The sequence below is a fragment of the Eublepharis macularius genome, chromosome 14 (assembly GCF_028583425.1).
Source record: "Eublepharis macularius isolate TG4126 chromosome 14, MPM_Emac_v1.0, whole genome shotgun sequence".
Lineage (NCBI taxonomy): Eukaryota > Metazoa > Chordata > Lepidosauria > Squamata > Eublepharidae > Eublepharis > Eublepharis macularius.
Window position 1 is genome coordinate 51578055 of NC_072803.1, and position 12539 is coordinate 51590593.

General features: G+C 45.2%; 1 protein-coding gene across 1 annotated transcript in view; it reads left to right on the forward strand.

Annotated features, from left to right (window-relative positions):
- The window catches only part of PAPPA (pappalysin 1), a 286686-nt gene that overhangs the window by 227766 nt on the left and 46381 nt on the right, over positions 1–12539 (forward strand). The window contains exon 18 of the mRNA XM_054998574.1: positions 3988–4135. Coding sequence (XP_054854549.1) covers positions 3988–4135 — 148 coding nt within the window. The remainder of the gene's footprint in view (positions 1–3987; positions 4136–12539) is intronic.

The following is a 12539-nucleotide window of genomic DNA, read 5'->3' on the forward strand; positions in this document are numbered from 1 at the left end:
TGAAGAGGTGAAATTGACAAAGGTGAGGATGAAATTAACAAACTCTCTGAGGAGAGATCTCTGCTGGTTCTGTCTTTTTAAACTACAGTTCCCGGCTAACATTGCATTTCCCTACACTTGATGAACACATGCCAAGGTGTCTTCTGTAAAGAGACTCTGAGTCATGGTGATTTGAACCTGCCTGCCCCCCCCCTTACACACACACACTTTTTTTTGCACAAAAGTAAACTTTATTACCTTCCATCAGATGTGTAGTATTTAACTGTGTTGTGAACCTTTTCAAAACACAGACGACTGTAGGAAAGCACAATGATGATCACTCAGCAAACCGGTTTCTGTTTCATGAAATTCAATTCCACAAATGCAGTACACACAGCAAATGAAAAAAATCTCAGGGCGGGCTGTGAGAAATAGCAGGGACAGATTTTCTGCGACTGTAGTTGATATACCTCTTCAAGCTTCTTGCTCAGCATTGGTATCAGCTCACAAAGCCTATGCAGATATAATGAACCTCTGTCCTTTAGTCAGAATTAATGGAGAAGGCATGCAGCGTGGGACTTCATGCGAAACTCTAACTGCTGCATCACACTGGCTTTCAGCAGGCATATCAGACTATGGCTGTGTTGCTGGGGAGGGGGTCTCTTCCTTGTGCCATGTTTCAAATTCTTCCTGCCCACAGCCCAATACTGTTTTTCCCAGTGGGGCTGTACCGTGGCAGCAATCTTAATCATTCTCCTGTCCAGGAACTCTTTATAGCCTTTGTTGTCACAGATTTTGGGAGCATATCTGTTTGGACTGCCATTTTCCCATGGCAAGAATTTTCTATAAAGGAGCTTTCTCTCATCTTGCCTCCTAGCAGTGGAATTCTGAAGTTTACTGCCTCTAGACATGGAGGCTCCCTTTAGTCACATAGGCTAGTAGTCATTGATAGACCAATGAATATGTCTGTGCTTGTCATATTAATGAATAGGACTAATCTTTTTAAAAACTACCTGTGCTACATTCACCAGAATCAAAAGGTCTCACAGTACCATTAAGTCTTAATAGATTTATGGTGCGGCAAGGTGAGCCACAGCCCACATTTACACAGGAACAATTAGGCATCTGGTTTGCTTGCATATGGGAAAAGCCTGTGTTGCAAAAAAATTGTTAGTCTTCAAGGTGCTACAAGATTCTTTGTTGTTTGGATACAATGCAAGTAATGCAGCTAACCCTTCTGAGAGGACATTTTTTCCTCTGTAGCCATGTTGTAGCAACCCCAAAAGAAGAATATTTTGATACCTTAGAGACAAATATAAGACTTCCCCTGAAGTTGTAACTGCTTAGTTTTAGTGTCTCTTTCTCTGCCCCCCCCCCCTTCCCGGGAATGTGTGAATCTTTTCCCTTATCCTCCTGTGAATTTCCACTTACCCTTTTGCATTATTGCACAGTTCCAGATCGCCATTGTACAGGCGTGCTTGGAAAGATTTTTTTCCATTTAAGACAGAAACAACTGGATACAGAATTAGCCATTTGGAGGAGCAATAGGAGATTTTGAGTGGGGGGGATTTCTCTTTGATGCAAAGCTGCATCACATTCCTCATTTGGAGCAAATTTCTGAACATGATAAAGTCCACTAACATGGTGGCTCTGTGATCAGTTCTGGACAGTCATGTTTGTTTGTAACTGCAGACACAAAACATAGCCTTGCACACTCAGGGCCAAAGTAAATGTGACGGTGAGATGTCCAGAAAGAGAAAATTCCAATGGAAACACAGAACTTTTGTTCCTGCTGATGCGGCCAGCTGGGCCTTATTCTTTGTAACCTGTTTTCAAAGTTAAGTTCTGCCTTGGAATATTTGGTGGACAAATAAAGATTACCATTGAGTATATGAAGAGTTCCCTTCCACCATCACTAGGTAGCAGCAATGAACCTTCACCAGTCTGGGTTGGTTCATGTTCTTATGTTGGGGGCTAAAGGTGTGAATTCTGTGATAATTTGAGATTTGTCACATGTGCAGAAATACACATGCCACTTTAGGGTGGCTAATGATGGAACCTGAGGATACAGGAGGGGCTATTAAAAAGTCATAAACTGAGATAGGGATGCTATAGGGGGTTCTCTCATGGAGCAAATGGGTGGAGATTCTATGGGTCAGGCAGGCTACTAAGGAAGCAGTAGGCAAAGTTCGTAGGGGGAACTTTGGTGGCCTTGAGCTGGTGACCCTAGCAGCCACCAGAAGGTTACTGTCTGATAACCTGCAGCCCAGACTCTCTATTTCCGTCTCTTAAGAACTCTCCCCCCTATTCCAAGCTACCATGAAAGTAGGGAGAAACCTTGAAAATCACATGTATTAGAGAGTTAGTGCTTCAGAGCTAACCTGGAGTCTCCCTATCTTTCCTTCATATCTTGTGTGAGCACAGGCTGTGTGTGCAGAACACCAATTATAGAACAATAAAAATGGAACTTTACTTATATAAGCAATCATGCCCTGAGCTCCTTGAAGGAAAGACAAGGTTAAAATGTGTATTAGAGAAGATGAAGCCACTGTTCAGAATCAGGATACTGGTCTTATCTAGCAGGGTTCCTCTTATAATCTTATATAAAAGAGGATTCAACAAATTCATGAAGAAGAGGCCTGTTGTGATGTCTTCAACTGAATTCTGGCTGGGCACATGGGAATGACAGGACAGAGGCAGGGCCTTTTGCCTTGGTGCCCTGTTTGTGGGCTTCCCAGGGGCCCATGGTGGACAGCATGCTGGCTTAGTTGGCTAGAGACCTAGCCAGCTTTCCTCACTCATCGAGGCTGCCACCTTCTGAGGTTGGGTTGCACCTTCCCCAATGAATTCTCATAGAAAGTGCGAGCAGCGACATCATGTCTAGGGACATAGATCCAGAGGAGTTAGCCGTGTTCGTCTGTAGTTGCAAAATAGTAAAGAGTCCAGCAGCACCTTTAAGACTAACCAACTTTATTGTAACATAAGCTTTCGAGAGCCACAGCTCTCTTTATCAGATGCATGACAACACATGCATCTTCGTCACATGCATCTTCATCACATGCCTCTGATGAAGAGAGTTGTGGTTCTCGAAAGCTTATGGCCCGTTCTGGTCTCTCAGAGTGGAGAGATAAGATTTATGAATATGCTTCAATGGCCAAACTGACATACGTTTATATACGTTATTTATATGTGTTGTTTATAGTCTGCCTTTCTCACTGAGATTCAAGGCAGATTACAGAGAAAGTCAAAACAATAAAGTCAAACAGTACAATAGGCTATGGATTGCAGAAGTTTGAAAGCAAGCATAATTGCAGATACAGAGATGAAACATTGCTGAACCAAAACATAAGTGATTTGACACAATGTATTAACACAAAAACTACCCAGTAGGAGCATATCTACATCAACAGGCAGTACCCAGTAGTATAGTCTACAGTCCCTGTCCCTTTACCAAAGTGCCTCTTTGAACCATTTCTTATAGCACAGCCCTATGGTTATAGAGGCCTTATTGTGATCTAGTAGGGATCTTTTAATGTTTATAAATAGTTTTTTTTTAAATTGAGCCACAGAAAAGGACTGTAGCGGCATCCCGTTTGGGGAATTCCTTGCTCCTGAAAATTCATCGAACTCCTTTGGCCTTCCATGTTCTTTCTCATTCCAGAGGGCATTTCAATTGTATCATTTCTTGACTTTCTGTATCTTAGTTTGTTTAACTCTGCATTGATTACATTGCTGGCAAGCTTTTTTTGTTTCTTCGTTTCCCTTTTCTTCGGTCTGATTTGCTGCTGTTTTCTTAATTTTGTTTTACAAAGTTTACTATTTTACTGCTTTTTTAAAGGTAACCTTGCATTTTATTCAATAAAAGAAAGGTAGGATAGAAAAAAAATCCCTCTCCCCCCAACACGAAACACATAAATAAATAATTGATGCCATCACCATTAGGCTACTCTCTGGGGATACCACTTCCTTTTGCAGCCCTAAGCCTGCTTTTGGCTCTTCTCTTTCCAGGGTCGTGGGAACAACGTGATCCATTGCCGGAAGGATGGTACCTGGAGTGGCTCATTTCACCTCTGCAGGGGGATGCAAGGCCATTGCTCTCATCCCAGCCAGCTGAACAGCGGGATAAAGCTGCAGTGTCCAGAAGGGTATGGCATAGGTATGACGATTGATGAGTTACGTCTTGGTTTGTTGTGGAAGGGGAAGAGGGAAAAGGGCAAGCAGCCCTTGAACTTGCCTTTTCCAGTCGGCTCTCCTTTGAAAACCAAAGGGATAATTAATCCCTTTTTAAAAGGGAAGGCAGGCTTTCAAATGCCAGACCTCTGGATGATGTATGATGGGCTCCGGCACTCCAAGGACAGCTGAGCTTTCTTGTGGTCCTTGATGATGATGGCCCTCAGCAAGGTTAATCTGCTAGACAGCAACTTGTGAAAGAACTAGAAGATGAGCCTTGATGGATCCGGTCTCACTTCCATTTTGTACAGCAGTCTGTGTCCAGCAGAAGTGAGCCAGCTGGTCCCAGAAACCCATCTGGAGGGCAGAAAGCAGAAGCCCCCATGCACTGATGTCCCCTGGATTTACCCACCTCAAACAAGTAGACGTGTTTTCATTCCACAAGTTCTCAATCCCTCCCAGTCCATAAAAAGGGAGACATTCTTGGTAGAGGTGGGCACGAATCACAATACGAAGCAAAAAAAAATGCACTAACCAGGCCGATTTATGGTTCGTGAAAACAGTTCATGGGGCTGCATTTTCCACGAACTCCACGGTTTTTTGACCCGGTTTGTGCAAGCCATCAGTGATTTCTAAAGCCAGACAGGCTGGCGCCACTGATCGTGTGTGAAACTGACAGCCCCATTCTTCTGCTGCTTCGGCGGCTGAAGAAGGGGGCTGTCAGTTTCACAGACCCCACACTGGGTTCAGCCGATGGGCTGAAGCTGATGCTGGGTGAGTGAAGCTGACAGCCCCCTTCTCCTGCCACCCATGGGCTGTACGCGAGGCGTGGTCTGTCAAACTGACAGCCCCCATTCTCCTTCTCCCCAGGGTGGCAGGAGAATGGGAGTTTTCAGCTCCCCCTTTCCAGCTGGCTCTCTTCCCCCTTTCCAGCTGGCTGGAGGAATGGGGGGAGAGTTTGAAAGGAAGAACGTTCCCTGTGCCACTTGCAAATGGTGCAGGGAGCCTTCTTCCCTTCAAACTCTCCCCCTTTCCAACTGCCCTGGGCGGCTGGAGAATGGGGGCTGTCAGTTTTACAGACCCCACACCGGCTTCAGCCCATGGGTTGAAGCCTGTGCGGGGTGAATGAAGCTGTCAGCCCCTGCTGAAGCAGGTGTGGAGTCTGTCAAACTGACAGCCCCTGTTCTCCTTCCACCCTGGGCGGCAGGAGAATGGGAGCTGACAGCTTCATTCACCCATGGGCTGAAGCCGGCGCGGGGGCTGTCAAAATGACAGCCCCCGTTCTCCTGGGCAGCAGGAGAACAGGGGCAGTCAGTTTGACAAACCCCTTGCTGGATTCAGCCGATGGGCTGAATCTGGCACGGGGTAAATGAAGCTGTCAGCCCCTTTCTCCTGTCTCCCGGGCGGCTGAAGAACAGGGCTGTCAGTTTCACAGACGCCTCGCTGGGCTCAGCCAATGGGCTGAACCTGGCACGGGGTGAGTGAAGCAGTCAGCCCCCTTCTCCTGTCTCCTGGACAGCAGGAGAACGGGGCTGTCAGTTTCACAGACCCCTCGCTGGGCTCAGCCGATGGGCTGAATCTGGCGTGGGATGAGTGAAGCTGTCAGCCCCGTTCTGCTGCCAATGGAGCTGTCAGCTTCACATACTCTGCCCCGGCTTCAGCCGATGGGCTGAAGCCAGCTTGGGGTGTGATAGTGACAGCCCCATTCTGCCGCCACGAGCAGTAGGAGAAAGGAGCTGTCTGTTTCAATTGCTCGGCGCCGGCTTCAGCAGCTGGTGCCGTGCATTTGAAATTCCACGAATCACGAACCAATTTGTGACCTGGGAAAAGATCATGGAAGTTTGTGGTTTCTGGTTTGTGGAATGTGACAAACCACGAATCACATGGTTTGTTTTTTTCCCCAGTTTGTGCCCATGTCTAATTATTGGTCAGAGTAATATCTGCTCCACCAGATGTCATTGGTCTCTCTTTCCTGTGCCATGACCAGCAGAAGAGAGGCAGTGCACTGAAGCAATTAGAGTGTTGAATAAATACTGGAGAGACTAGGGTTCAGATCTCCTCTCAGCCATGACTCTCACTGGAGACTTAGACTGTTGCTGTCTTTCAATTTAACCCATATTACAGTAGACCCGGGGAGGGGCAGAACCACGAACCTTGTCAATGTATGTTCCATGGAGGACAGAAGAGAGAAAGGTTTTGTTAAAAACATTGATTCGAGAGAGCTGTAAAATTCAAGCCTGTTCTGCCCAGATGTTGATCCAGCCTTAAATCCTCATTGAAGCCAGTTGTGCAGTGGTACAGTTGTGAGGGTCCTTCACTTGCTTTGCCTGTGTCCAGACCTGACAGCTTTTTGCCACTCCCCTCACTTGAAAAGTGAGCTGAGTGGGTCACAGAATGTTAGATTGCTGGCTCTGGCAGGTGGTTGGGTAAGCATTTGCTCCTCCCATGGCTACGTGAAAGGGGCTTCATGTGCTTGTAAGTGTGAAGGTCCTTGTACGTGTGAAGCTGCAAGGGCGGCTATTGTGCTTGGACCCCTGCACACTACCACATGCATTTGCTGGTGAGAGTGGGGCCCAGAGACCTGCATTTTGCTTTCTCCACTTCTCCATGGCATCCCAAAGTGGGGGAGAGGTGTGTTGCTTTGACCAGATATATGGATTCTATGGGTATTTGGAGACTGCATTTCGTCACTGACAAAAGTTCCTCTCTTTGCAACCAGAATCAGTGCAGTGTAATGGTGTAGCTGAGAAGTCCCAGTTTCAGATTCACAGTTGGCACTCAGGGCCCCTGGCTGGCCTAGGGTTAACCGCTCTCCACTCAACCTATCTCACAGCGTTGTCTTGAGGATACAGCATATGTGGCTCTGAGCCCCATTGAGGAAGGGCAGGATAAAACGGGATAAGAGGTACAAGGTGCTTTTGCACCTACTTTTGACTGTTCTGGGTACCCTGCAAAGCAACTCTTTAAAAAAAACAAACCATCAATTTCGGTCCACAAAGAGCTTCTGTATTTCTTTTTTTTTTCTCTGTTGCAAATCTATGGGTGTTTTCACAAGTGACGCTAAGAACACCTTTTAGTCTGGAACGCCCCAGCTGCCAACCTTAAAACTGAATGGAAAGTGGAAGATGGCCAATTTTAAAAGGAATGTATATTTTAATAACTTACATTTTCTCCTTTGGAGCTCAAGGCGGAGCACACTGGGGGTTCTCAGGTGTTCTCTCATCCAGACACTGACCACATCTGATTACCTTCAGCAAGGTTGCTGCGTCTTCAGACATTAGACTGTACATTGGAATCTAAGGCTGTTCTGTTTTAAAAAGTATAGTAATGTTGAAACATCTTAAAATCTTTGTCGTTCAATAGCATCCTACTATTTCAAATCCCAAGTCATAAAACCAAATTAAAAGTGTGCAGCCCAGATCCAGGGGAAGAAGACGGTACATTGTGCCATTTGGCTGCCTGCTCATAAGCTGCTGTTGCTTCTTTGTGGGCTGTACAGTTCAGGCACTATTTGTGGTCCCTTCCATCTGAAGTGTGAGCTAGAATTATCAGCCGAGCACTGGAAACCAGTGGGAGTATTTGGAGGGCAAGGAGCAAAATTGTGGAACATTATAACATGACTTCTGGAAGTGATATCACAACAGTCTAGAAATTTACCCATAGGAGATCTCTTTCAGCTTCATGATGTCACTTCTGGGCACAGACCAGAAGTGATATCACAACATCACTCCCCACCCCCAAAATACTCCCATTGGAACAAAGAGCCCAGACAGGACCTGGAGCTTGCCCACTGTCCTAAGCAAATGGCAAAGCTAGTGTGGGCACGCACAAGGTTGCCACAAGTTGTGCATAATTGGTATCTGGCTTCTGATTCTTGGTGTACCGACTGCTCTGATTAGAGGCCTCTCATGTTCCTGTCTTCTCCAAAAAAATCACAGCATTTGACATGAGCCGTAGTTCTCTGGTGCAACCGATTGCCCAAACACAAGAATCTCGATGCAAGATCTCTGTGGTTCAATCCAGGCCCAGAAGTGTTACAATCCAAACACAAATGCATAGCGGAAAATTTAAATCTGTTGTTTGTAGCCATCAGTGCTTAGGCTAAAAGGAACAATAATGCAGGTTTACAAAGTGTAAATAACATTTTTTTAAAAAACAGCCAGTCATATCATGGCCAGGAGGGAAAACTTCATCAGATCAGGTCTAGCATTTCCCCCGGTGGCCATCCAGATTCCTTGGAAGGTCTAAAAGCAGTCCCTGGAAGACAAATCTTCCTACTTTTAGTAGAGTAGCTGTGTTGGTCTGCAGTAGAACAGCAAGATTCGAGTCCAGTAGCATCTTAAAATCATAGAATCATAGAGTTGGAAGGGGTCTTGCAAACCGTCTAGTCCAACCCCCTGTCCAATGCAGGAACAGCATCCCTGACAAGTATTTGCCCAGCCGCTCCTTGAAGACTGCCAGTGAGGGGGAACCCACACATCCCTAGGCAGCTGATTCTACTGCTGAATTGCCCCTAACATAAAGAAGTTTTTCCTAACATCCAGCTGCTACCTTCTCTTCTGTAGCTTGAACCCATTGTTTCAAGTCCTATCCCCTGTTGTCAACAAGAACAGCTCCCTCCCCTAAGTGACAGCCTTTTAAATACTTAAAGAGAGCAATCATGTCTCCCCTCAACCTCCTCTTCTCCAAACTGAGCATTCCCAGTCTTTCCTCGTAGGGCTTGGTCTCCAGGCCCCTGATCATCCTGGTTGCTCTCCTCTGCACCTGTTCTAATTTGTCCACATCCTTTTTGAAATGAGACTGTAAGACCAACAAGTTTTTCAGGATATCAGTTTTTGAGAGTCAAAGTTCCCTTCTTCAGGTACAATTAGGAATGGAGATCTCGTAGCCTCTATATCCCAGTCAGAAGGTGGGAGGGGTGTTGCAAAGAAGGGAATCAGGAGGACACAAAGTTATGATGCCACTTGATTCGAGCAGGGGAGATGTATTGTTACCTCCCAAACCCCCAGATGTATTGGTAGGATAATAACAACACTGACTTTGTTCACTACTCTGAGAGGGGCAATTATCTGTCTGGAGGAACTGTATATAAGCACACTTGTTGTCATTGTTGTCCTTAATTCATCTTAATTTGGTGCCTCTGTGTTTTTGTATTATGAGTGAGTGGGTTCTGTCTCTTCACGGGGCATAATTTTATAAACATCTATCATCTCGTTATTTTATAAACCTTTCTAAAGTAGAATCCTCCGTCCAACTCTTTATCCTTTCATTATAGTGAGGGGCTCCAACCCTTTGATAATTTTAACCTGTCTCTTTGTGCACCTTTTCCAATACTACGGTAGCCCCGTTTACAAGTTACAACGAACACACATACATTAATTTTAATTAAGGCATTAATTTTACTTGAGAGTTGGAGTATTAAAATTTCAGCAGATCCCAACAAGACAGTCGAGAGCACCCTTGTCCCAAACTGTAGGTTTCTGACTCAGCAGAGATGCATTGTGGGTAGTGGTCCCGCAGAAGGGGGGGGGCTTCAGCCTTCCACACTTCTCTCCTTCACTGTCCTTTTGAACTCCCGTATTCCCCTCTCATTCTGCTCCCTCATTATAGGCTAACTATTGTAAGGAACCAGGAGTTGCGTGGCTCCTGTCCCAAGGGGCTGAGGAATGCGACCTGGATGAGCTCACCACTCTGTAATGATGCCAATTATGGATCGTATATCAAAACAATTCAGGTCCGCTCCTCTGCTGAAGTGCAAATTGCACCGCTGGCGAGCAAGGAGCCAGCAGCAGCGTCCTTTTGCTTGACGATGTGTTTTTCCCCCTGGAGGCGAGGTGACCTTTAAATACCTACCAAGGGTTGTTGCAAGGGGTAATTTTCTTTCGGGCCTTGTTTTTCAGAGAAAGGGCGCTGATTCCTTTTATAGTGGGGGAGGCAGCACAATGAAAATAATCAGTAATAACTCTCCCTCCCCCCCGGAAAAGATGGTGTTGACATCAGCTGTGCCACTCCCTCTCCCCCCATCCCGGACAAATCTTATCTTTGAAGACAAAAAAATCTTACCTATGAATGAGACCAAAAGTCCACCTTCTCCGACCTCCTGTTTTGCATAGTGGCCCACCTGATGCTCACAAGGATGACGTGAAGGCCATCATTCTCCTGTTTCCCCCCAGCAACTGCTTTTCAGAGGTACACTGCTCCCCGACATTAACTATTGTGATTAATTCATGAATAGTTAATAGCGGGGAGCAGTGTACCTCTGTTTTCATGACAGTCATGTAAGGTAGCTTAAGCCTTATATGCTGTGGCAAAGCAAGTGAGTTTTAAGACGAGCCCTTCCAAGTCAAAGTTTGGACAAATAGTCATACGTTCTGTATTTATGCAATAGCTTTACTGCATCAAGTGTTCTCTTCAGCATTTTCCTGATGACCACCTGGTGTATTTCTGTGGAGCCTGCTTCTATGAATGTGTACTTTTAAATGTGTATTTTGTACATGTATGTGTGTTAGGTGCTGTCAAGTCACCTATGGCCTATGGCAACCCTAGGAATGAAAGATGTCCAAAACGTCCTTCCATTAACAGACTTGCTCAGATCCTGCAAACTGGAGGACATGGCTTCTTTTGTACATACATGGTACAAATTGCAATATATGATTCCATAACAGCATATATTCAAAGACATTATCGCCCCCCCCCCCAAATCTGGCTCACATCCATAGGCAACAAAAGGATATACATCCAGTCCTAAAGCATGGACAACTCAAATTGGAAAAGCATCTGAGCCCTGAAAGCTATCCCATAGACTTAAATAGCGTTCCGATGCCTTGTGTGTGCCGTTTTTATCCTGTCATAGAACCTGTTGCGTTGCTTGCTTTTCGGAGCAACTTTGGGATCGGGAAATCTAAGGCTGATTCCGCACACATTGGATAATGCACTTTCAATGCACTTTATCAATCGGTTGAGGTGGATTTTTTGTTCCGCTCACAAAAAAATCAATTCCAAATGATCTATAAAGAGGATTGGAGGTGCATTATCCAACGTGTGCGGAATCACTCTAAAACAAGTTTCAGGGACCCTGTTTCTGGCCTTCTGCAGGGAGGCAGGAAACTACTAGTAACACGGTGCAGCTGCTTGCAAGCGAAACTCTAATTTATTCTTTCTAATGGCCACACACTGTAGGATCCCTACCCTTTCCCTATTAAGATGAGTGTTCATCAGCAGTAATATGGTGGAGCTCTTCGAAGACGCAACTCTCAGCCCCCAGGAGCGTTGCAGCAGTGCCGTGTGCCCCCTGGGAAATCCACTCTTGCAATGGCACAGCTGCGAGGAACCGAGGAACGTGTCATTAAGGAGCTTTGAACTCCAATCGGTGTTGGAAACAAGAAGGGGGGTGCGGGTGGGGTGGGGAGAGAGCAGAGACTTCCCTTGCCTGGTGCTTGCAGTAGCAGTGGATTATTATGGCCATCACAATACACAGTTTTCCCATTATTCTTGCCCAACTGAGTCAGAAGGACAAATTGGATTTTCTGTTGTGTTAAAGATGGAGGGGGAGGGAGGGTTGTCTTTCTCGAGGGTTTTTTTTGGGGGGGAGGGTTGCAGACACACATGGTAACCAAGTCCATGAATGTACAATGGCAGAATTCCATTAATTTTATGGGCAGTATATTATAGACAGCTGTTGCTCATTCACTCCCACAAGATGGGAAACACAAAATAGGCAGTAAGGACAAGTAGGAGTTCTTTCAATGGACGAGTTTTCGTTCTTGCCAAGAATGAAGTATTTGGAAACAGATAAATTTTGCTTCTGTGCCTCTGAGCCTTCTGACCCTGCTGTCGTCCTTGTTTTGCAAAGAGGGCCACACATTTGAAACGCGTGCATGCTTCTCACCTGGTCTTGCAGGCAGCATTCTGTTTTTTTGATGCTGGCCGCTCCATTATGTCTCAGCTAGAGGGATGAACGGATTTCCCTCCTGCTGGTCCCTTGTTATTCTCTGACATATGTTCCACTTATCCTGAATTATAGTATAACTTGGAGAATGTCTAGAATTAATTCAGAAATTGGAGCATACACAATACACTGCACCACTCCATTTCTTTCATTCATTTGTGTCTTCTCCACTCCCCCCACCAATATGATTATACATGTGCACATTGATGTGATTGTCTGTATGCTTGCAACAACGTTCTTTTTGTGTGGTGGTGGTTTTGCTAAAATACACCCATTCACATGTGCATACATGTACAAGAAAAATCATGACACAGCCATATATATATATATATATATATATATATATATATATATATATATATATATATATATATATATATATATATATATATATATATATATATATATATGATCATCATATATATGATCATCAGTGAGGCAA